Below are 26,053 nucleotides of genomic sequence, written 5' to 3'. Positions count from 1 at the left end.
AGCTCGCAGAAATCCTTGCTCATCCTCCTTGCTCCGTATGGCCAGGTTCATTCTTTGCTGTTAAGGGAGTGATGGGGCAGCTCCCAGCTTGGAACCAAAGGGCAGTAAGGAAATAATGGCAGTTTGCTTCCTGGGACAGTAAGGGACCAATGGAAACCTGCTTCCTGGCAATCCAGGGTTGGGTTTGTGTGGATTCCACATGCATTTTCTTTAACGCAGTGTTCCTGTGGTCCTTCAGTCTGCTCCCAGCACAGCATCACTATGCTTTCTGCTCAAGGCACTTGGCCTACAGTAGCATTTATAACTTCTGCTCCGTTTGGGGGTCTCAGGATGGCAGTGTTTTGTTTTAAAGGCATTCCTAGCTGAGCAGTGTTACGTTTGTAGTAGCAAAGCTGTTGAGTGTCAAAAATGGGCATTAATCACGACAGTCTTGAAGGGACATCAGGAGGCTCAGGTGAAAAGTGTCTGTATAGGAATGTAAAAAAGAAAAAAGGATGTGTAAACTGGAGGTGGTAATGCTTACACAGAAAGCATCTGGATTAAAAAGAGTATGAAATCAGCTCATTGCCAGCCAGTGCTCAAATGATGTTGGTGAACTGGATCGACTCCCTTAATGCTCCTTGCACAGGGAATTGCAGCTCCCAAAGCTTGACTGTGCACGTAGCATTCATGCAGAGGAGGGAATCGCTGTTTCCATTTGTATTTCAGGACCCAGTAGCTTTGGAGACAATAAATCAGACTCTGAATTATTCCAATGCATTGGATGGAGTGGCTCTGCAGTCTGTCAGGGCAGAAGGCTGAGAGTTTTGCCTGATTTTCCAGACGACTTCAAGCAGCTCAGTCCTTGGCACTCACTTTATGAGCTTTTCAAGTGGATATCTTTCTTCTACAGAATTCAGAGCTGTTTTATTGCTTATTTTTGCTTAAAAATTGGTATATGCAGTAGAGCAGATCTTGTGTTGGTCCCACGGTGCCATTTGGAAGATCTGTGCTATGAATGGCAACGAATGCCTTTGGTTGATGACGTATCTAAAGGAACTGATATCAGCAGGTGCCACGAAGGAGCAGCAAGGCTTTGATGACCCGGTTTACACTGGGGAGGGCCTTTATAGGTGATGCCAGACTTCTTGCAGGAGCTGGGAAAGCAGCAGCTGCTGTGACAGCGATGCCTTTTGCACGGATCAGCTTTCTGGTTTCACTTTGAAATTGGCAAATGGATTGTTATGAGAATAGTTAATAAATAAACAACTCTTTTCTGCTTGTGCGTCTGCAGCCGGCAGAGCTGTCAGTGCAGAGCAGGTCAGCTCCTCGCTGCAGGATTTGGTGGTGCAGTGAGCAGCGGGTTGTGCGTCTCAGGCAAATAGTGGCAGCGAACAACACTTCACACATCACAGCTTTTCTCCACTTCCTTATTCAGGTTTGTAAAACTGCCCTCAGGTGCCAGGAGAGGAGAATGTTAGCGAGGGACTCAGTAAGGCCAGACAGTTGGGCACGATGCTGTACAGGATGGGTGTGTTAGAGCTGAATGAGCCAACGCATCCTGCTGGAGGGTCAGATGACAGCGAAGAGCCAGTCACTGAAAGAAGTGCTGCTATCCACATGCCAGCTTTGCGCTGCCATCGGGCTTCCTCTTGCATTTCCAGCTTGGTACAAACATGGAAATACTGCTAACATCCCCAGCTCTCAGTGGTGGAGCGGGGGCAGGCTGTGCTGAATGCATCAGGCCTATTTGAGATCTTTTTTTTATTTTTTTTATTTTTAAATGACAGTTTATCTGAGCTCACGGAATGAATGGATAACGTTACTATTTACATAAGCTCATTGTGATCTGTCTCGGTAATGTAATCAAATTAGGGTTAACTGCAGCTGGAGAATGCCAGCTTGTAAACTGTTTTTCAAAAAGAATCACATGGTGTTACTTGACATGTTTAGTATACATTCAGGGGGCTTTGCAAAAATTATAGCACATCCCTCACTCGTGTAGCTCAGGCAGGATCCCACTGCCAGCAGTGTGCAGAGCCCAGGAAATGAACGCAGGGAAGCATTGCTGCTGCACCTCCGTTGGGTTCCCAAGCCTTAGCAGTGCCACGCTGTATTGCTTTTGGCTGAAATCAGCGTATCAGTGGGTAGAAAAAGGGTGCAGTGTAAATTCTGTTTCAGAACATCTGGGTCAACTGCAAGGCTGCAGCCCACTGTACACGTCAAGCACTTTATTTAGGATTATGGCATTCAGATGAGATGAAGTCCAGCCTGAGCTAAAATTACCCAATGAGTAGATTTTCAAAGTATCTTTTGTTATTCTTATTAATAAACATCACATCTGGTACTTTCTCTCTCGTTTAATTAGGAGGTAGCGCTCAGTCCTGCTGTGTGCCCCAGGTTCTGCTGCTGCAGAGCTCTCCCTTCAGCCTCTGTTTTCAAACTGTTTTCATTCCAAACTGGGAATGCAGAACGAGGAGCTTGAACTTCCCTCCCGAACCACCCAGGAGGGCTTCTGAAGGCTGTCAGAACCTGGTGATGGTTGGGCAGCATCCCTGCCCCAAGGTGCCCATCCTGCCAGCTTCTTCTGGGCACATCACCAAGCAGCGTTCAGATGCACAGCCACGATGCTGTGCTGCAGAAGGACAGTTTTTGAATGTGTCCAAAGTACTTTTTGCAGATCTTTTTGTTCTCCAAGAATTTCAAAATTTGAGATCTGCTCTGAATTGAAGGGGAAAAAAACAATTTGCTTTGAGAGCCCATAACTTGCCCAATGAGCACAGATCTCTCCAAACCAACAAAAGGAAGCTTGTGTTGGCATTTAGATCCAGACTCAGGAATTCCTGACTCTTAAGCCTGTTTATACAGGACTACACCACAGCCCAATTTGCACTTCATTTCAGCGTGGTTTTTTTTTTTCTTTTTTTTCCCCATCCACATTTATGGGCATGTTGAACGGGTGGATTATGCACTCTGAATGCACGTAATTAACCAATTGTGTTTAAAGGTGTTTTGTGTGTAATAATTACAGTTGAGGTGTCTTGGTCTGGGGGCAGCTGTGGTGGCTGTGGGTCCTTCAGCACAGCCAGCTGTGGGCAGGGCTCTGCCATGGCTCTCAAAGGGCTTCCAGTATCCACCAGCTCCCAGAGAGGGGCTGGGGATGCTCCAAGGCCACCAGCCCTTCCCGCAGTGCAGTGACATGCATGGTGTCATTCATGTCATGGGTGTCATTCGCCGTCCCATGGAGGTGTTCCAACCTTCCAACCTGTGCACTGCACACACGAGCGCGTGAGCACGTGGGATTTTATTGCTCTGCCGTTCACCTCTTGCTCCTATTTGCTCTCAGCTGCTTTCCAAACCACAATTTCAGTATCTATTAGAGCTGTTGTAAAGCACAGAATGCTTTAGGATTCCCACTATTTAAAACACGGTGCTGTTATTCCAGCTGAGCTCGGAGGCGTTTGCCAACGTTTCTGAAGCCTGTCAGTTCAGTCCATCCCACCTGGACGTGGCCACAGGCAGCCCCATGCCAGCCTCTGAGCCACCAACTGCAATGGCTGTGCACCTGAGAGCTGTGGCCCTTATGTAATAACAATAATAATTGTAATAATAATAATAATAATCTGTATTATTCTATAATATTCTTAGCTGCAATCCAACTTCACTTTTTTCCTTTTTTTTTCTCTCACAGCAAATACTGACTGATCCCGAGGTGACCTCCCAGGAGGGCAGTATAAAGAAGGTAGGACATGGCTTGATTTTATGCAATTTGTATTACTGCCTGGCTTTGAAATACGCCCAGTTTCTTTTTTTCTGCTCGTAATTTTGAACCATGCATCACAATAATTGTCCTAAAACCTTTCCAGTGTTTGCTCTTGCTCCTTTGGATTACATCTTGTGGTTCTATTGGCACATTCTTCTGTCTTCTTGTGATTCCAGCATTTATGAAAAGGAAAATAGTAGTGTGAAGTGTTTCTTGATTCAGCTGCAATGTGAACAACTGCGAGTCCAAATCTTAAAACCTCATTTACCTCTTTTCCAGTCAAAGAAAATGTTGGTCCTTTGTTAAAAGTGCTAAATGTTTAGAGGTCACCTCACCACGTAAATGTGGCTTACGGAAAGGCCCAGGGAACAGGAGTAGATCTATGAAAGGATAACATTTAGCAAGTATGATGTATCACCAGTGCTTTTCATCACATTGTGATGCTTAAACTGTAATAGTGACCAGAGAAAAACGTGTTCCAAATGCGGCCCAGCTGTGTCAGTCCCTGCGCAGTGGCTGCCGGGCAGCTCAGCTCTCCATGTTTCAGTAGCCAGCCCTCTATTTGGCTTCGGGTTGTTCCCAGGAATGTGGGGATGATTCCCTGCACGGCCGTCTGCGGGGCAGCGCTGGTTGTGTTTGCTTATGGCTGCTGGATGTCCATCGAGGCGACGTGTCGTTGCTGAAACATGGAATTAACTGGAATTCTTTTCAGATGCGATGGTCTTACGTTGGCTATTCGCAGCCGTGTTCATAAAATATTGGGGGTTTTTTTTTGGAGAGGAAGGTGTGTTACATGGGAAACTGCTACAACTGCCTTTTCCATTCACCCTCTTACGCCATCTTCAATACTGAAAGTTAAAAGGAAGCACAGCACGGTGGAATGTAATGCCTGTCAGTATCTCCAAAGTTTGGGAGCAGAAGCTGGGATCCACGGCCATTGCTGGGCCGTTCTGTTCTCACTGGTTTGAGAAAACAAGCTCTTATTTTCGGGGCTCTCACCATGCAGTGTCCTGTGACCACGCAGTGACCTCGCAGCAGCCCTGTCGCAACGCCGCTGAACTTTTTACCTTGTTCCTCCCCATAACTCACTGCGTGTTTGTCTCTGCCTCTGTGGGATCCTTTTGTCTGGACAGACATGGTGACAAGGTGGCAGGTTCTTATTATCACCATGCACTCATCGCAGCCATGGAGGGAATTCTCCATGCCCGGACTGCTTGGCTGTTCTTTCTCAGTCCTTAATTATGATATCACTGATGAATTGTGCTTCCCCTCTTTGCTGAATCTCCCTTACCCCAGAGTGAGCAGGCTTTGTATGGGACGGGGGTAGAAGGAAACATTGAACTGGCATCCGTATGTCTTGGATGCGTGTTTTTGTGTTTAAGTTCCATTATGTTATTTCCGTTGCAAAACCTACAGGTCTTGAACAGCACCTTGTCCTTCACTGTTTTCCTGGGCAGCAGGTATGAAGGTGGACAATTATGACACTGGACTGGGGGGGAGGATTTCCCCTCCACTGCTGTCTCTAAATGCTGTGTAGAGAAGCTCTAGTGGGAGTTTATGAGGTGATAAATTTACTGAAGGATGGGCAGTAGGGCTTTACAGCTGGGGTAAAAAAGGTCAAAGCGGTAAGGTAAAGAGTTCAAGTCTAAACTTTATGGCTTGTGACAAGACTACTGCCGGACAGCTTTGCAGTTGGGGAAAAAAATGAAAAACAAAGAATGAAAACCCACTCTGTACCATTGTGGAGGTATCTCAGGATGGTTTGTTAGCACTCCTGGCTACGCAGCATGATGCTCCGGTGGCACAAAACCTTCTGGGAGGAGATTTCCCATCCCAGCATCCCTGAACCATTCAGCTGCCACATCCCTGATGAAGGCACAGCAGCTGATGTGCGAGCTCAGTTTATTCCTGCTCTCTCGGAGGTGGGTGGGTGGTGGGAAGGGGATGCACAGAGCAGTGGGTGCAGAGCAGGAGTCGGAGCTGGAGCCAAGATGGGGCTGTGATCCCGGCGCTCACTGGGCTGACTGCTGTTTGTGGGCTGAGAGTGGGGCGTAGCAAGGGCTAGGGGGAGAAAAATGCTGTATTGCACAGTAAAGCAGACCTTTGGGCCTGGGAGAAAAACAGAACTCGCCATTTCCAGTGTTTTCCAGCTGGTGTCAGGGCTATTTGTGCCGGCACAGCTAACAGCACAGACCTGCAGTGGTCGTTGTTGTTTGCCTTGCTGGAATTAAGACTTCTAGCAATAAGAACCCCCGTGCAGGATCATTTGTCCATACCTGGAATGTACTGTGCCATAGAATAAAGCATGGCGTGCTCCTGGCCAGCTTTTCTTTTACCTGCTTGGCTTGCTGATACTGGGTTGACTTGCAAACTCTGCCTTAGCTCCCGGCCTGGTTTTTGTTTGTAAGTACCTGGCAGCGCAAGCAGTGCTGGCAGGCTGATGTGTGCTCAACGAGGGGAGCACCCACACGCACTGTGTACCTGCAGGCATCACTGTCGCTGCTCCCCAAACTCCTTTTCCAAGCCATCCTCCTGCAGGCTGTTTATTTTGCTTAGAGAGCAGCTCATACATTCCGTGACTGCATTTTCCTACGCGCCTCTGCTGCATTCAGGGCACTGGAGCCCGGGGCTGCTCCCCTTCTCCTCACTGTTGTAATGATTTCGCTTTGGGGAGGGAGAGGAAAGACTCAGCCTCATTACCAGGCTCAGCTTTGGCTGCATTCTGCTGTTCCCAGCTGTGGGTGTGGGTTGGGGTGCGCCATGCCTCCCCCCCAGCTGCTGTGATGGGGACGTGGGGACTTCTCCTGCAGCTCTCCATTTAGTTTCTGTTTACTTAAAGGGAATAGCCCGAGGGGCTACTGGAGAGAAAACATCTGTGGGAGATAATCTATAGAGTTATCTATCTATCACTCTTGTCGACCCTGTCTCCCTCGAGAGCAAGCTGAGAGACTTGTAATAAAAAGGCATCGCTGAAGAGGCTTTAGGGACAAATAAAGAGACATGTTAAGGGCCAGCTGAAAAAGGATAGAAGACATTATTAAAGCTCAATAGCCGTCTTATCAAAATCCAATAGGATAGGCATTTGGCAAAAGGCTTTAAATTTATTCTTTGACTTTCTGGAGAGCTTGAATTTATCCATTAACAAGAATGTATGGCGCAGGGAGCGGGAGATGCTATCGGCTTCAAAAGAGTGGGATTCAATCGGGCATTGTGACAAAAACAAGGAGCACAAACGGACGACAAAACCCATTTCTTCCCTTTGGCTGACTTCATACTTACATTGCAAAACACTCAAAGTGGGTAACATAATGCTGCTGACATTCTAAAGTGAAAGTAATTTATTCACCACCTTCGCTACTTTTCCCAAATCGCAGAGGTTTGCTTTAAAAATAACACGACTGTTAGAAACAGTGTGAGATTAGAAATCTTGACCTCCTAGAAAGCATGGAGTTGTAAACCTGGACGGGGTGGATGGAGCTTTTATTTCTAAAACAAGAGTTAAAAAAAAGCCACCCATGTTTTGTTACTGCAGAAACGAGGAGGAGAGGTCCATAAATCTCGCCGGGTTTATTATTGTACACAGAGTGCTACAGGTCACAGGAACCATCTGATACTGCAGGAACACATTGTTCACACAGGATGATTGATTGATAATTATGATAATTTGCAAAATGATTATTTGGGTATTATAACCATCACTCGTCCCACCGGGTTGCTGTGAAGACATTTTCTATATCACAGCCGTCAGAAATGGCCTCTGGCAGCCGGGGATATGGAGGGGTCTGCTGGGCCGTCCCGCCGGGATCCGTAGGGCTGATGAATGATGACCCAGAGGAGTCAGAAATCAGACTTCAATAAGCAGTCAGGAAGGTAGTTAGGGAAGAGCAAGGGAACTGTTCACTGTCTTTTGTGCAGCAATTACCAGCGGGCCAAGCGCCCCGGGGCTCAGCGCAGCCTGTCGCAGAATCACACGCAGACGTTGGCCTCCAGATTGCTGCTGGAGCTGGTAAAGGTCCTGCGTTTGCAGCTCTTTGCACGAAACGGTGTTTATTTACCACTGACTCTGTGTTATGTTCACTGTGTAGAATAAAGACGGTCTAAGGCCGTTACAGGAGCTGATGTAAAAATCTAAAGTTCGCTGTTTCTGCATCCTTCGGTTTTGTATGCTGAAGGGTGGAACCTAAAACATCAACGAATCGAATCCAAAATGCTGCAGAAGTGAATGCGGAACAGCCCTCGTCCTTACCAAGAACCACTGCTTTGAAAACAGTGCTGGGAATTTTGAAAATGGCACTGGAAATTTTGAAAACAGCGCTGGGGATTCTGAAAATAGCATTTGCTCTGCGCACTTCACTCAGCCCAAAACCAGGGAGCCTTTCGTGGCTGCAAGCATCCCATGCTGCTGTAACGTGGCTGCAGCTGCCATCTCCCCACGAGCCCCGAGCTGCTGTTCTGTGCGTTGTATCTCTATGAAATAAGGGCATGTTTAGCCGCCACAAACAGAGGCAGCTTTGAGTTGATTTTTATAATCTTTCCCTGAATGGGTTTGCGTCATTCCAGTAAGCCCAGAACAAAAGAGTGGACAGTGTCTGAGAGTCTTTTTTATAACATTTCTCTCTTTCCATTGTCAGCGAGCTGCTAATAAAAGAACCAGGAGTCCATTAATTCAGTGAATGAACATATAGTAAAGTCAGTTCCCTCTTGAGAACAATAATGTTGCGGTCAGCTTAGGTTTCCATGGAAACTAAGTACTTCTAAGAAGTTTGCATCCTTGATTTTGCTGAAACGAAGCATGTAAAGTGAAAAAAGGTGTGAGGAGGGCAGGGGAAAGTCGGCAAGAAACCGATGGATAAATGGCTTGGCAGGAATAGGGTCACACGTTTAATTTCTGCAGTACGGTTGTTTGGGCTGAGGGGGGTGTGTAGGAAAGAGGGGTCCCTAAAGGAGCTTGGGGGTCTGTGCCCAAAAATCAGGTGGGCTGGGGATGCCGGGGGGTCAGGTTTGTTCCGCCGGCCTCTGGAGCATCCAAGTGAGCTGCGGCCCCACACACCCCATCCAAGTGAGCTGTTTGCACACTGGTCTGGGTGGCGTGCATCTGTGCTGAACGGAGCACCTCTGTAAGCCAAAAGTGTCCCCGTAGCTGCAGCACACACAGCTCCCACAGGTCACCTTGCCTTTCCCACCTCCAGCACGCACCCGGCCGTGTTTTGTGGCTTCGTGTCTTGTTCCTCCTGCAGGAAGGCAGCACTAAACGCCAGCAGGAAGGTGGGGAATTGTCAGGGTTTTGGTGCAGCCTTCCTCATTAGGGCATAACTAAGTCATCAGCTCGCTGCCGCGCCGTCACCCTGTTCTGGGCACTGACAGAACCCAATGCCCTGCACACACATTTGGTGGTGCAAAAAGCTCCCCAGCAATGCAGCGCCCACGTGAGCAAACTGTGCTGTTTTTTTTGCCTGGTTTAACACCTCTCAGACTGCTCATCTGTGTACACAGAGCCACTGAATGGCTTAGGTTAGCAGGGACCCTAAACATCGTCCAGTTCCAAACGCACTGCTGTATAGGTAGAGCTCAGTGATTCCCTAGTAGAAAACGCCTGCAATACCCATAGGAAACGTCACTGCTTCACATACATTTTAATTCATTTAAATCAAGCTAGGTGTTTAATTGTTTGCATACCATTGAGCACACACTCCTGTTTTGCTAACGAAACGAATGCCAAATGAAAGGCGGGCATTGATGTGCCCCTGTAAGGCGATTAGCAGGGCAGTAATATTCGGGATGATTAGGAGGCATTACAGCTCTGCTCCGAAATGCCAGAATGCCCCAGAGAGCTCCATGAATCTGCTGCCAGCCGGCCCCTGTCAGAGCTGAAGGCAGCACTGTCTGGAGCCCAAAATCAACCTCAGGAAGGTCATGTGAAAGAAAATCCTCAGTCATCAGGAAGCCCTTGGCCTCATGGCCTTTCTGACATTTTCTGACAAACCTTAAATCACCAGAGTAGACAAAACATCACAAATTTTGGAATGATGGCCTCTGGGATTTCAGAGCTGGATGCGGGGGGAAAGCCCCAGCTCTGCTGTGCTGCTGCTGCTCTGCACTTCAGGGTTGTGCTGGAGCTGCACGAGATGCTTGTGCAGGAATTGTGTGAGCTGCTGGGGCAGGAATTGCACGTGGTATTGGGGCAGGAATTGCACATGGAACTGGGGGAGGAATTACGTGAGACATTTATGCAAGGACTGCTCAGGATGTTGGGGCAGGAATTGCACTGAAGCAGGACGCTGTTCAAGCTGCAGCTGCAGCACCAGAAGTGCACGGGTGTTGCTGCTGTTATTCACATCATGCCAAGGTTATGCATCAGTGCTGCGAGCACAGATTACACCGAGTGGGACAGGTCTCTTCTCCAGAGTGAAATCTGGGATTGGGATTTATGCACGTGTTGCGGAAGCCAGGCGGTTCTATTATTGCAATCTGTGATCCTGAGGTGCCTGCAGCATTCTGTTCATCACTCTATGCAGCTATTAAAGAGAATATCTGTCAGGTAGGAGGGCTATTAGAGGTGTGCTGCTAAAAAGAAACACCTGGACAGTACCAGGCAAGGGAAGGGACTGGACTGGATGCTTGCTCAGGAGTTTGGATGCATCTCTGCGAACCTCTTTGGTTGAACGTCTGTTCAACATAGATGAAATCCTTACACGTGACATTTAAAGAAATTGATTCCTCCTAATTCCTGGACTAGAAATACTCAAGAAATAGGTTTCCTTGTTGTGCTTTCTCTGTTCTACTTCTAGCCTGAAACCGTCGGAAGCTTATGTGCATAAATAATGAGAAAAGGGCCTAATGGAGATTTTCTTTTCCTCTGAAAGTTCAGAAGTGCTGGGGAGCTGGCTGAGGCTTTGAAGGTGTTTTCTGTCTTCTGGGGTTTCGTAGGATGAAATAGCAAAGGCTTTCCTTCCAGTTGATCTAAGTGGGCCATTCCAGAGCCAGCAGAACCAGGACCGTGGATGTCAGCACACAGGGCTGGGGTGCATTGGAGGTCAGCTAGGAAATGACAGGCAAATATTACAGATGCCTCCATATACAGTGATTTATTCCAAGCAGAAATAGATAATACCAATACCCCTCCCAGGTGTTTGCACAGCCAGGGCTTGCTTTGTTAGCAGCCCTTCTTCCCCTGCTGGGTTTGTGCTCACATAAAGCAGCTCACCTGCATTTGTGGGCTTACCCCGTGCTCCCCCTCGCCGTGCTAACACAGCACAGCAAATATTTGTCTGATTTTTCCTTTCAGCGTCTACCTAAATGAATAACCATTTCCTTAAGACAAAGGCAGAGGGGTTTGGGGGGAATGCTGAGCATCCCAATTCATGGGCCCAGCTGCTGAGGCAACGCACTGGGCAGTGCACGGCTCGCTCCAGGTATGGGCAGTGAATGCTCTCCCTTCAACTCTGGACTTTTTTTTGCTGTTCTTTAACGGTGTGTGGTGAGTTTTGCGCTCTTTGTTTTGGGTATTCCTTCCTGGTCAACTTTTCTCTCAGTGTTTGAGTGGATTTGGTGCTCAGGAGAGCTGGCGGGTGAGGAGAAGTCGGTTGGAAGGGCTGGAAGTGACCTCCTGAGATCCTGTTGAGCCTTTGTGACTGTAAGCCAAGCTTCTAAATTAATGTAACGAGGAGGGAAAACAGGGATGATAGAATATGGAACAACAGGTGCAATTGGGGATGGCAAATTAAGGCTGAAATGTATGGCGCTGCTGTTGGGAAGGCTTAATGTATCAACATCTTTTTTTTTTGTTCGTTTCAACATGGAAGTTCTTTGTCCTTCAGGCTGACATTGCTGAGTTTCTATGTATCATTGCAATGGGTGGAAACATCCTTTAGCTGCCAGACAGCACTTACCGATAAGCCGGCCAATTAATAATGTTGATTTGAAAAGAGCAAGAATAGGTGAGAAAGCAAAGTCCTTTGGTAAGTCATATTTGCACAGCATTAGGAGTCCCCTTTTACCTGATCCAGTAAACACGGTATTAGGAACTCTGCGCTATTGAAAAGTTGAGAGACCATAATGATACGTGTAACTGATAATTGCCACTCCTAACTATTCAGCACCCACTTATCGTGCCTTTTGTACATACGTGCCTTTGAAACAGACAGCTTATGGCACATGTATTTCTCCTTCCTAAATACTGACGGGGCGATTCCTCTCTCTGCTGCGTTGGCCTGTTTTATCACAGAGGCGAAGGCGAAAGGAGCAGCACTGCCTGCAGAGCTGCTGCCTTTGGCACTCAGCAAAGTAAAGTCTGATGGGAATGAAAGGCACCAGGACTCAGAAGCAAACTGAGTGATTGTGCTGTAACAACTCCACCACGTTGTGGCTTTGGTCTGTGAATGCGGAGCAGCAGGAATAGCAGAGGCCTGCAGGGATGGCACGGCGCTCACAGCACTGAGCTGCGGCTTTGGTGTGAGCCTGGTCACTGTGCACGAGATGGGAAATGAGTCTTGGAAAGGTGATGCTATTTGGACACTTTGCAGTGTTGCTGCCTTCAGCAAATTAACGTTATCAGTTGCTGCCTAAGTTCACGTTGATGGCATTAGAACTTATCTGTGCTTCTGGCCGGAGAATGGACTTTGGATGCTGCTGTGATCTCCTGCAATGAGCACCTTGCAGTCCTCACACTGCTGCTCTGTTGCCTTCCTCAAACCCACCGTGTGCAGAAGGGCTCACCAGCATCCAGCAAGGCCGGGACAGAACCCGCCTCGACCACCACCAATGTATATTAAATATCTGTCCTTTGCCTTGAGAAAGTGCCTTACTGTAGATGAAAAGAAATGCACTTCATATTTCAGCTGATAATGAGAAGTTAATAAAATCGGGATTTTGAGCAATGCAGGACCTCTGACATCTTAATCTTTATTAAAGAGACTTAAACTACCCGGAGCTGCTGGTGCTGACTGGCACAGCCAGACCCGAGGAACACCAGGAGGACTGGGCAAATGAGCTGTTAAACAACTCTTCCTAATCCATCAGGGAGAAACAATAAGTGCTGGAAACATCTATTTACCATGCATCAATCACGCGTACCTAAGCAATTTCTAAGTAATTATACTTCTGTTATGCAGCTCCTGAGATGACTGGTCTGAGTGAGACGTTTGCTTTATTAAAACCAAAAAACTGACTTTGGTTGACATACTGAATGTTGTTTCACATTCTGACAGAGCAGTAATTTTTTTGGACATAAACTCTACTAATTGTGGTGTTAAAATCCTATCTGGAATTCAAACAGCGACATTTTTTACCTCTCAAAAGCTTCACAAAAGGAAGGTTTTATATTTTTCAAATGGCCGAGATGTTATCTGCTGAATTTTGCCAGGTCAGAGCGTTTGGAGCGAGCAGCTCCCCAAAATGTGTAATTTCAGTAGACAGAAACTGGGAAGGCACTGCTTTGGTGGGTGGAATAATAACTGATTTTTGATACAGTAAAAGCTCAGAGCCTGTGCTTCTTTTTCTTTCTTTCCTCTTTCTTTCCTCATTCTTTCCTCTTTCTTTCCTCTTCCTTTCCTCCCTCCTTCCTTCCTTCCTCCTTCCTTCCTTCCTTCCTCTTTCCTTCCTCTTCTTTCTTCTCCCTTTCCCCCTTCCCTTCTTCCTTCTCTCTTTTCCTCTTTCTTTTTCTCCTTCCTTTCCTTCCTGCTCACTGCCATGCAAAGACATCCACGAGGTGCAGGCAGGGATGCATTCTATAACAGCCTCGGTCGTTCTCCCGAGCAGCACAAGCAGCGCACACCTTCCTGCTCCTATTGCTATTGCTGAAAATAGGAGCATTTGGCTTATATTTTTCCCCGCCGAGATCACATTGTACACGACTAAACGAATTAATGAAGAGCAATTTATATCTTCGTGCAGCCAGACAAGGATGGTGCCTTGTGCCTTGTTGACCTTTGGCGCTGGAAGATTGCGGCGTTGTAAAAACATATATATGTGTGCTCAACAAGCCCATCATTGTGTGGGGCTTTGAAATGTCGTTTTCTAATCCACTCAGAGAAAGGGGAGGGATGGAGTCTTTGTCAGTATCCAAGCAATTAGGATAATTAAAAAAGAAAGCTTATTGGGTAAACATGCTCTTAGATTGTGACCTCTTAATTAATGGACTACAGGGAGAAATTACAGCAGTGGCAAGATAATTAACACATGCATTTAAAAGGAACTGTTAGACAAGGGTATTATAGGATAGTAGGACACAGATTTGAATCACCCAAGGACTACGGAGGTGAACAAACACAGTTGAACAAGACAAGATTTGCATGTGTGAGTGCCCGGCACACAAGAGGAACAGATGAGGTTAACTTCGTTATCACCAAGGCGGCTCTCGCGGTAACGCGTTGCCTTCAGCCGTGTTCTGCAGCTCCGTGCCGGCTTCTGTGAGATCCGTGCAGGGCTGAATCCTGCCCCAGACACGTGCTGACCTTTCGTGGTGATCTGAGCGCTGTGGTGCTGCGGGGCGCCTCGTGCCCGAGTCCCGCGGGGCGCCTTGTGCTGGCGGCCACCTCGGTTGCTCTCCCCGATTCCGACCACGTTATGATTCTGCTTTCCTGATCCTGACGTTCTATGAGTAATTTCAGCAAATATTCTTAAAGCTCTGTCAGTCATTAAAAAAAAAAAAAAAAGTTTAAGAACCGATTTTTTTCTGTTTAGAACCATCCTGCGCTTAGGGAGGCAGAAGAAATCTTACTGCAGGCTGCCCCTGCTTTAAGACACCATCAGCTCTGTACTGTAATGGGTATCAGTGTGTTTGTCTTCCTTTCTCCATGCTGGGCTGGCTGGGACCCCCTGCACCCACGGCAGCTGCAGGAGCCGTGCCAGGTGCCTGCGTGTGTTTGTTCAGAAGGGGATTCCTCAGGCTGTGTCGTCTCATGGGCACTCACCTGCGCCCAGCACAGCAGGAACTGTGCTTGGTTAGCAGCCCTGCAGTAACTGCACTCTTCAGACTGTGCTCCATCACTGTGTGTGCCTGGCTGGTGAGGAGCTGCCTTGAAAGCAGCAGCAGGCTGGCCCAGCCCTGCCTGCACACCAGCCCCACGCTGTGATGGCGCAGGGATGCTCCTCGGGCGGGTGGTGCTCCCTGCAGAGCCGCTGCTGCTCTGTCTCTCCCCAGAAGATCCCTTCGAAACCGATGCGTAAAAGAACAAAGTGCAGAGAAGTGTGAAACAAAAGTGACCTGTGCCAGGAGCCCAGAGCCCGTGCCATGCCTGCATGCAGCCTGCAAGGCTCCCGGTGCTGCGGAACAAAGCGCGCTCAGCGCGGCCCCTGAGCCCCAGCATCCCTCTTTTGTCTGAGCTCAGCCGTCCCCACACGGCGCTCGTCCTACCTGGAACATTACAGATGCAAGCAGACAGAAAAATAAAAGCTTTATGAATGTCTGATTAGTGACTCGGGCCCCAAATTTTTAACTAATTGAGTACATTAAATAGTATGTCTCTGAAAGACTCGCACAAGACACTTTTCAAGGCTTCTTTAATAAAAATTCTATTTGGGATTTGACCATAATGGCTATCCTTGCTTGCCAAAACATGACTTCTTAGCAGGTGACTTTCATCAAGTACATCTGAAATAGTACCTAAATGAATTAGCAATAAAATGGACTTAGGCCTAGCAGTAGGAGCCTCCATTAATCTTGGGTTAATCACTAAAGAGATGCCATTCACTTTTCTTAAGAAGTCACATTTTTCTCCCCTTGCTGGCGACCAGATTTCATAAAGTAACATATTTCTAATGAAAGGGCTCTGCTTGAATTAAAACCCCGAAGGTTTATGCAGATTTTAGTTTTGATTACTGCTGGCATGGGCTCTTAGCAGACTCCGGAAGGTAGGTCCGCAGTGAAAGAGTCCCAGCATGCAGTTCATAATATTCTTTGAAATAAAATAGTGCACTTGTACTTAGTGGCTTTAATCAGCTCTGACTTTTGATAGTCAAACAATAGCTAATTACAGTAACACCTGCCTTCTAAGTCATGTCATGTAGGTTATTGCCAACAAGAGACCTTGTATCTTAGCTGCGTGATTATTATAGAGTCTAAAACCTATCTGTTGAAAAAGGAGGGGGGAGAAGAACCGACTTCGGTAGCCATTATACGTGATTTTATTGTCTGGTGCATTTCTGGCTTTTCCGTTTGCAGTTTTCCATCTCTGAAAAGCAAAGAGTTGGTGTTCAGGGCCAGACTGCAGATCTGAGTTTCATGAAAGATACATAAGGAAAGCAGGGATGAATGATGCTGAACACACAGTCCTGAGCAGATCCGGATGTCTCCCAGTTTATAGTGTATATATATATATATAAAGATAGAATTAAATGCACTGTGAGTTGTTTGTATCATCCAATCTCTGGCATGTGGAGCAAGACTGTATTTCTCTGGCATTAAACGGAAGAGCAGGAGGGGGCAGAGGGCCCATTTATTGCAACCTTCCTCCAATTTTGGAAGGGCTTCATGAGATGAAATGCCTGATGTTGAAATAGCAGTCAGTATTTCTGAGAATAAATCCCCACCTTTTCCCTGCCGTTCTCCAGTCGAGGAGCAGTCGGATGCGTTTCCCTGCAGTTGGCGGCCGCGGTGGAAACCATAAATTATTGTCTCATTGAAGACTCTCTTTCCTCATTAATTTTGCTCACAAATAAGTCCTCGTTCTCACATGCTCAGCGAAGTGAATAACATCAGGTGTTTGCCAGGGGCTGAAACGGCTGCTGCAGCACTTCCAAGGGCTGTGCAGGGACCAGGCTGTGCTCATCTGCAGGACTTTCAGATCTCATCTCTGTAAGTGAGGGTTATTTATTGTATAATAACAGTGGAAAGCGATGCAGTGGTACCTGCAGTCCTTGTGCTACTCTTTACATGCACGTGAAGGTGTCAGTGTTGCCTCAAGGGAGCTGTGCTCCTTTTTTTACATGATGTGAGGCATGGCATATGCAAGGATGTTAGATCTGGAGCGTGGCAGACGTTGGTGTTTAGTGCTCCCTGTTGTTACTTACTAAACCTGAACGCTCTGTATTAAAGCTGAGCCATGCCATGGCCTGCAGTCAAAGACGAGGTGCAGATACACATCTGGTTGGGGCTCCCAGTTTTCTATAGAATTTAATTGGGATTCTGACACAGTTGTCTCTCAGTAGGAGAACCTTGACAGTGTGATGATCGTCATATCTGAGTGCTGAAGACGTGCACAGATGCTTAATTTTCTTTTTACAATCAAACCATATGCTTAAAACCCATTCCTTGTGGCTTGTGCAGGTTGCTTGCAAAGGAACGTGCTCAGGGTTGCTTGGACAGAGAGGGAGTACGAGTGCACATTCAGAGGAATTGGTGTTAACTCTGCTTCCCAAAGCTGCTTTAAGTTCAGCATTTAATGGGCTGTGTTTTCCCTGTAAGTTATTCCTTCTCACTCCATCATTTGTCACGTTAACCTCAAACCGTGTAGTAAGAACTCTTCTTTATATCAGTTACCATGTTTGCCATATCTGATCAGTTTGATTGATCATTGCCTCAGCCACAGGTTGGTAATAAGCTGTTTTGAGAGAGAGACACATTTCCCATAGGACGAAATTGGCATGACAGCATTACAAACCAGCCATTTATCACCCTGCTCACGGAGCTCAGCAAGCAGGCGGCCAGGGAGCACAGGCAGGCACATGGGGCTGTGCTGGAATCAAAGCTGCTGGTGCAGATGTCATGCTTTGAGCCCTCCGAGCTCCTTGCTCCTTGCTGGCCATCCCAGCACAGCAGGCACTGGGAGCTGATGCAGTCCTGCTGCACCACGTAGCCCTGGAGCTGTTGCAGGCGGTAAGCAGCCCCACATTCAGAGCCTTAAAGACAGCTGAAATGGTGGCTTCTTCCCTTTCCAAGTTTCAAGTTGGCCATCCACGCTTTGGGCAGTTGTTTGGTCAGTGAGGAGCCATCAGTCAAATTGCCCATCCTACTCTCAGCAGCAGAAGTTAGAAGTAAAACACAGCAAAGCTGCATGCCTGGTATGAATGCTTGCAGCAAAGCTTTGCTGTGATCTGCTCAGCAGTCTGCACGCTTCACCCCATCCCCTCCTTGTTGCAGTCATCAGTTCTTCTTTTATTACAGAAAATTTGGGCAGATGAAAACACTGCAGACTGCCCCGCTGTTATCGCCTTGCTCTGCACTACACAGAGCCACCAAAGTTCCTAACGAAACAGGAATTGCATCTTGCAGGACGGTTCAGGACCTGTGTTTGCTGCTCTGTGTCATTCTCGCTTTAGTAATGCGTGCGTCTCAGAGGGTTTCCCTTCCATACATCTTGCTTTCTGAGCACCATTGGCTTGACAGTGTGTGTGATGCACATTAGAGGGAGAAATCCATCTTCTGAGCAGCACGCAGGCGGTGTTACAGGACTTTCCTCCTTCTCACCTGCCCTCAGCACACCACGTCTTTCCCAGAGAGTTTTGGTGAAGTGCTTTTTGTTCTACAGGCTGAGCGTGAAGTTGTTCCCCCCCCCTGCACAAACTGCAATTTTTAATCTTAATAATAGATTTAGCGGCCACTGAAGTGTAAAATAAAGTACCGTGGCCTAATCAATCAAATCTGCATAGTTCAGAGAGAGCACCTGTATGAGGCTGTTATATCAGAATGTCTGAAATGGTAATAGATGTTTATTAGCGACCATAAAGCTGTTTGAATTTAATATCTCTCTAAATAACACCAACAGCATTAAAACAAATCTGTGAAGCAAACGCAGCTGCGCCATAAACGGCCCAGAACGTGAGGCTTATAGCCATTACAAGAGTCCTGTGAGATTCATGGGTTCTGCTGTGGCTTTGGACACTCAGCTGTGAATGGGAAAACACTGTTGTGGTTGTAAAGAGCCCTTACAATGAGGCACTGCGCAGGTATGAATGAATGGGAACGTTTGGTATTTAAGCACTAAAGGTGCACAGCGCTCCTGTTACATTGCACGGACAGCAGGAGCTTCCAGCAGGGCTCAGATAGGCTCAAAACGCCTTCAGAAATTGTTGTGTGGATGGCGTGGGAGCAGCCTCTAAGCCCAGAGCAGCACTGGGAGCACTGGGAGCACTGGGAGCACCAATGCAGTCAGCTGTGAGTGCTCAGGCTGCTGGGTTATGGATCCCTCGTAGAAGGCAGCCGGGTGTGCTGTAGGCTTTCTTGGCACTTCCACAGCTGTCAAAACACGAATGGCCATAAGAGAGCAGCCTAAAGGCCAGCAAGCCACCACGCTTCCATTAATGAACATTCAAGGATTTTTAAACGGTTAAGGTTTTGAGGATTAAAAGTACAGGTTGGGTTTTCTTCTCTTGAAGCACGGGTTCCGGCTCTGCTGGGATTCGTGCATCCTTGTGGCGATGGCTGCTGGCTGGGAAGTCCTCAGCCAACGTGGCTTTGAGCCCTGACCTGCCTCTGCTTGCATCTGGGCTTCATGCAGCAAACCCTGGCACGGTGCAGGGCCCGCAGCACGAGGGCTGCTTCTGAAGCAGAGAGGACAGCAGGCAACCTCCCATCCGGGCATGGGACAGGAAAGCAAAGCAAACACCGTCCTGCGATACTGACGCAGTCTGAGGTCAAGGCCCCCGAGACGCAGATTTTGGGAGGGGGGTAAATGTGGTCGGATCAAAGAAGCGGGGAAGAAGGCGACGTTCAGATGGGCAGGAGGTCACGGGCGCTGCAGGATAAGGGGCGGCAGTGTTCGGAGCGGCTGCGGTCGCGGCAGGAGCGAGGTTGGCTCACAGCGGGCAGCTGCTCTGCCCCCGGCGCTCACCGCACAAGCAGGGAACATTGCAGGGCTCTGTGTGAGCGCAGCGGGGCCGGGCAGGGGCTCAGAGCGGAGTGGGGAAAGGAAAGGGAGCCGGGGGTGGGAGACGGGGAAGCCGCGGGTCGGAGCTCCCGACAACTGCGAGCAAACGAGCGCTGCTTATCGTCGATAGGAAGCGAAGGATTGATACGCGGCGCAGGGAAGGTGCTGGGGAAAAAAAAGCGGTGTGTTGAAATCTGCTGCCCGCCCACCTCCTGGGCAGCGAACGGCATTTCCTCGGCTTCTTTAACGCAGCGAAATGAGAACTCTGTGTAATAAGGGAATGGTTTCTCCTGTAAGAAATCATTCTTATTTTTGCTATAAATTATAAAACAAACCGCCCCCGAAACGAAAAAAAAGCAGTCTGAGTGCAGCAGGAACAATTGCAGGAGACAGCTGACGGTGCTGCTGCGCTGCGATAACAGCACAGACCGTCCCCAGCAGCAGAGATTTGGTTTTCCATCACCACAGAGAGAAAAACTGAAATCGAGGGTGAGGGAGGATGAGCCCGGGCACTAGGAGCTGTTACTCAGAAAGAGGGCCAGAAATTGCCAAAGGGGATTAAAATAACAAAGTTGGACTAATGCATGCGGTGTTTTGTTGGGAAACCCACAAATACCAGCAGTTGGCATCCTCTGCATGTGTCACAGACCCATCTTTCAGCCCCTTCACTTGAGGCAAGTTTAAGTTCTGGCAGACTTTGCAAACCCAGGTTCATTTTGCACTGCGTTCAGCCTTGCACCCATTGGCATCGTTTCTGATCCGCAGTTACTTCCTCAGCAGTCTGTAGACCAGTGAGTTTGCCTTCATCCCTGAGGATCCAGCGACTGAGGGCACCCAGGGCTCAGGACAAACAGCAGAAGCACCTGGCACAGCCGGCTGCTCTCCACCCTGCTCATTTGCTGCATCAGGCTTCGTGTCCTGCTTCACCCTTGTCCGACCAATTCCCCAAAACAGGACCTGTCCCCATGGCTTCTCAGCATTCACTGCAAGGTGTGAGCTGTGAGCCCTTGCCCACGTTCCCCAGGTGCTGTGACTGCACAGTCAGGAATGCTGGAGGAGCTCTGAGCTGGAAACGTGGTGACGTTTTGTGAGGCAGGCGTGGGGTGCTGCAGACAGAAACAAGATGCTGTGGGTCTGCTGAGCAGTTACGCTGCTGATGGCAGGATGGGGGGAGCTGGCAGCACGTCTGCCAGTTTTCATACTCTCTGCAGGGCGATAAATGAGTGAACCGGGCTCAGCAGGTAGCAGACTAATCTCACGGTGCATCAGGATGAGAGAGTTCAGGAGAAAGAAGTGGAGAAGCTGCTGTGTGGTGTGGGAGAACTCGGGTGTCACTTATGGGGTGAGCTTTCTGGGCTCACCTGCTACAGCAGCTCCCCATTTTATGTATCTTTTCCGAGGCATCATCCTCACCACCTCAAAATGCGCCATTGGGTGCGATGTGCTGCAGAGCAGCAGTTGATCACACCAGCCTCCAACCCAAAGCGAGGTGTGTGACCACAGAATAACCATTTCCCATCCTTTTAGCAGAAGGGAGAGGGCTTCTTCTGCAGCATGAGGGAATGGGGTTGGGGGCCACGTCTGCCCTACCCCCCATGCCCAAACTGTGTGCATGAGGTTGGCACAGAGATGGCACAGCACAGAGCAACGTGAGGCACTCAGACCTGCAGAACCTCATCTGAAGGGCTTTATGTGGGTTCTGTTAAGAAATAAGAGGAGTGTCCAACCACAGCACTCATTTTTCCAAATGAAATAATTTGTATTTAAAATGCTTTTTTTTTTTTTTTTTTTTTTCCTACTTTGTAAAGTACAGCCAAAGGCCTGAGTCTGCCTTCAGGATTAGCAGCCAGTACAATTTCAATTTATAAATGAAGCTCTTTTTGATTTGCAAATAAAAAGCATCTGAAACCACTAACCAACTTGGCTTCCATTTTTATGCCTATAAAAATGTCTGAACCATTTGTTTTTTAAATTTTCTAACTGTAAAAATTGCTCCTACGACCAAATATGTCCAAGTTTCAATTGGAACTCTTTTTTTTTTTCTTTTCTTTTGGTTGAGAGAAGTTGACAATTCCTCCCATTTGCGGGGACATGAGAACAAATGGTTCACAGAATCATTAAGGTTGGGACAGACCTGGAAGATGATCCAGTCCAACCAGGCCCCTACCATTAAGGCTGCCCACCAACCCGTGTCCCTCAGAATGACATTACACGATTCCTGAACCCCTGCATGGGATATAGAAAAGAATTTCAGGTGAAACGACCCCCATGCCCACTGTTTGCCCTGCCCTGGTGGAACAAAGACCTGCTGGAGGCAACCACTAGGAATGCTAACGCAGGGCAAAGGCATTGCAGCTGGGTGACAACTTCATGTGCGTGCTTTGTGCGAGAGCAGTGAGCAGCAGGAGCAGCAGGAGCAGTGAACTGCTGGGAAGGCCATGCCTGCACAAAGGGATTTTGTAGCCCAGGGACGTCAGCCCTGCTTCGTGCCTCTCCTGTGCCCTCATCCAGGCAGATCCTGTCAGAGCCTCAAAGCACGTCACGTTTTTTTAATCCTGAACAAGTCGATTTGTGCTGGAACTGCGTGAGAACGTCAGGATGCTTTTTGTTTCTCGGTGTTTTTCTGGCGTTGTTTGTGTCATTCTGGCGGGTTTCAGCCGCCGCTCCTTGTCCCAGGTCTCAGTTCTGCCCTGTCCCACGTGTAGGAGGGGTTTCTGCTGACAGGAGGTGAGCAGTGCTCGGCCAGGGACAACTGGCACACGGCATCCTGCGGCGGTGCGGAGGCGCAATGAGGGCAGGCTGCAGGGCAGGACGGGCTGCTTGGCTGCACTTGTTGCTTGGCAGATGGAAAAGGGAGAAAACAAGCCCAGGTCGTTCCTCCCACGTTGCATTTGGCTGCTTTGGGAAAGCACTTCTCTTTTCCCCTTTGAGTCCGTTATTTTTGTTATGCTCTGCGTGCATCCCAGGGAAGCGTTGTTAGGAACCGTCGGTAAATAACTGGAGGGCAGAGAATCCATTTCTTCTTCAGAAACCGCTCACATCTCATTGTCTCCAAACTCTGCTTCAAGACGTTTCTGCTCACTCTGTGCCGCACAGCGCAGACGGATTCTTAACCCATGTTTGCTCCGAGCTGCGGCCTCGCGGGGACGGAGCTCCGAGCCCCGCGGCGACCGAACGCAGAGCGCAGAGCGCAGAGCCGGGCCGCCAACCCGCGGCGCGCCGCAAGCCCAGTGTTATGGCGCCCCCTCTCGGCGCGGCCCGGGTCGCGTTGTGAAGCCGTGGAAGCACAAAGTCCTCCTGTGCCCCGTGCAGAGCGAGAGCAGCGCTTCTGAGGACTTGAAATAAATAGATAGAAGCGAAGCACGCGTGTTTTGTGCCTGGGGGGCAGAGAGTAAAGCGCGTGTGTGAAGAACGGTGCCGTGCCCGTCGGGGTTAGGATGGGGCTGCCTGCCCCAAAAGCGTGGATGGGCCTGCCGTGCTCACCGGGCTGCAGTCCCCCTGTGGGCTGTGTCTGTAGGGCTGTCTGTGGGGCTGTATCTATAGGGTTGTGTCTGTAGGGCTGTATCTATAGGGCTGTGTCTATATGGCTCTGTCTATAGGGCTGTGTCTATATGGTTGTATCTATAGGGCTGTGTCTATATGGCTGTGTCTGTAGTGCTGTGTCTATAGGGCTGTGTCTATAGGGCTGTCTGTAGGGCTGTATCTATAGGGCTGTGTCTATATGGCTGTGTCTGTAGGGCTGTGTCTATAGGGCTGTGTCTATAGGGCTGTCTGTAGGGCTGTATCTATAGGGCTGTCTGTAGGGCTGCATCTATAGGGTTGTGTCTGTAGGGTGCCACACCAGCTCCCCTCGTCCTCCTCCCAGGCACCATTTCCCAGCCCAGGGCACCCAGCAGAGCCTGTGCAGGCCCCGTTTTGGATCAGGCCCCATTTTGGACCGGACCCCATTTTGGACCGGACCCCAGTTGACTGCTTCAGAGCCGCTCACTCGTCAGGTGTGAGCTCAGACCTAACACGTTTTGTTTAGTTTATCAGCCTGCCCTTGGCTTCAGGCAAAACTTTAATAAAATGTAGCTGGTGCCTCCTGACAACACAAGCGGTAAAGATCCAAAATATCCCAAACAACATATACCAAATTCCCTTTGGAAAAGGGGAAGGAAAGTGCTATTTTACTTCTTTTCCCAGGTCACAGTGTCACTGAAGGGTGACGTGGCTGAATTCTGGCTGTGATGGTGCGGGTGGGTCTGTGGCTGAAGAGCTGCTCCTGCTTACGTCGGTCCGAGTGGGAAATGAATTCATTTTCACAAACGCAGTCCTCTGTTTCGGTGTCAGGTTTGGTTTATGCACTTTATGTCCCTGTCAAGGCCTGAAAAACAGTTTGTGGTTCTGTTCCTAATATTGGATCTGTGAATACGACATCAAAAATGACAGCACTCTTCTGGAGATTATTATTCCAGTAGAGCCCTTCCCGTGCATCACGCTTTCCTCCCGTCGGTGCTCAGGGTGATGTTGGGGTGGCAGTGGTTCCCCGCTCTGCCCATCCCTGACCCCACTGCACACAGCGGGATGTGGGGAAGGGCTGCCGTGCTGCTGTGGGGGGGCTGAGGGAGCGACAGCCCCTGTCTGTAAGCCTGGCTTGATGTCTCTAGATACCGGAGCCTGCAGCGTGTTGGGAGCAGTTCCAGGTTTTGAGAATGTTGAAATGTTGTTAGACATGTTCTGAATTTGTGGTTAACTCGGAGCTGCCTGAGCCGTGTTTTAAAGCTGCGTGGATCCCTTTAACCCCTGAACCATAGGAGAATAAGGCCCTAAGCTAACAAAATAACGGCGCGGCGCCCCGTTCCAAGTCGTTCAGATTTGTAATGATGCTGGAAGTGTTTCTGCGGCATGTGCGTGTGACACTCAGTAAAACTTTATTGGACCTGTGCTTGAAAATTAATTCACAAAGGGCAGAGGTAGGAAAATCTTGATGAACCGTTAATCAGCCCCTCCTTAACAGCAAAAGCAGGCACATGTTTATGCAATGAGCTGAATGTGTTCAGTGTCAGTCTTCTTGATCTGGAAGTCCCGTTTCTGTTGCAGAGTACCAGCGAGTGCAATTCTCTTATTACTACTACTTCAAAATATGTATTGATGTAGTCTTTTATTGTGTATAACTCTCACTATGTCTGGAAACAGGCAGCCCCGTGTGATAACACTTCTGTGCACACATGTGCGCCTCTGTGGGCAAACCCACTGCTGTGGGACATCCAAGCCATCCTCAGGTCCTCATCAGCCTCCCCCCACGTTCATAATCTCACAGGTTCATGGAACAAAACGAGTCGTGTTGAACGTTCCAGGCTTGAGGAGTGCAAAAGCCTTCCTCCCTGCACAGTGTGTGCAGAAGTGCCACTTCAGTTCTAACCTAAATAACCAGAATGGTTTGTTATGGGCCGGTGTGGAAGGAGCAGTTGCAAAATGTGGGGCTTTCTCCAAGTTCGTTCCCAACTAAAAGTCCACCTTTGAATGTCAGGTATCCATTTGTTCTGGTTTGGGGTTATTTTATTATTCTGAACACCTTTTTTGCACACCGTGCTTTGGACAGCTGCAGATTACAGGCTCCAAGCATGAGAGATTGCTTTGAGTCCAGTGCAAACAAAATGCACGATACTGCAACGTAGCACGGGATGTCTGCTCTCTTCAGCTTGCTTTCTGTGGATCAATGAGATGTTCTCAGGCTGTTTAACACACCTGTAATGGTTTGAGAGGCAACAAGGCTCTGGCTGGGGCTGCCCACATCCACATCCACACACCCGAACGGAGCTGATGGAACCTCAGAAATGCTTTGTGATGCTGTTGTGTGGGAGCAAGCAGGCTTGCTTTGCTCTTCACCACACTTTATGGAAGTGAATGTAGTTGTGGATACAGAGGGAGAACAGGACGGGAGCCCAGCCATCCCATGGCAGCTTTCAAGCAGCTTTTCTGAGTGAAATCCGAGTTTGTAAAGACAGTTTCAGGTCACATAATCATCAAAGGGTTAATTCTAATTTTGAACTTCCCAAATGTCAGTGCTCTTCCATCCCAAAGTACAGCAACTGCCTTTATCAACATATGCTTTTCATTACCTACAAGACTTACAATATTTTTGGTGTCTGTATCAACTTGATTCAATTACTGGTACCACTGCGAGGGAACATTACCTCCAGGGAAAAGGGGGTGAATGCATCAGTGCCCATGGATACAGCGTACGGAGCAGATTAATATAGCAGATTTACATCCAGACTGCTGACTCCATTACTTTAAAACTCCTGTAATTGACTTTTTTAAAAATGACATTAGCATTTAAATGGTACTATCGTTACGAGGGTGAAGGTTCAGCAGAATATGATCAATTTATCGAGCCCCTCAAATGTTCTTTTGATATTTATTTTTTGTTGTCACGCTGGAGGGCTTTTTTGGTGTTTTGTCAGACGTGAGAAAAAGTCTATGGCATCGCGTTGGGCTCTGTGACAACACGACTGCGTGGCTG

General features: G+C 48.4%; 1 protein-coding gene across 4 annotated transcripts in view; it reads left to right on the top strand.

Moving 5' to 3' along the window:
- PRDM16 (PR/SET domain 16) overlaps positions 1 to 26,053 on the top strand; it is a 213,088-nt gene that overhangs the window by 121,547 nt on the left and 65,488 nt on the right. For all 4 annotated transcript variants that reach the window (XM_052691993.1, XM_052691992.1, XM_052691994.1 and 1 more), the window contains one exon: positions 3,671 to 3,721. In XM_052691993.1, the coding sequence (XP_052547953.1) occupies positions 3,671 to 3,721 (51 nt within the window). The remainder of the gene's footprint in view (positions 1 to 3,670; positions 3,722 to 26,053) is intronic.

This window comes from Tympanuchus pallidicinctus, unplaced genomic scaffold (assembly GCF_026119805.1).
Source record: "Tympanuchus pallidicinctus isolate F22 unplaced genomic scaffold, pur_lepc_1.0 scaffold29, whole genome shotgun sequence".
In the NCBI taxonomy this organism is placed as follows: Eukaryota; Metazoa; Chordata; class Aves; order Galliformes; family Phasianidae; genus Tympanuchus; species Tympanuchus pallidicinctus.
Note: the sequence above shows the minus strand (reverse complement) of the source record. Positions and strands in the feature narration are given on the sequence as shown.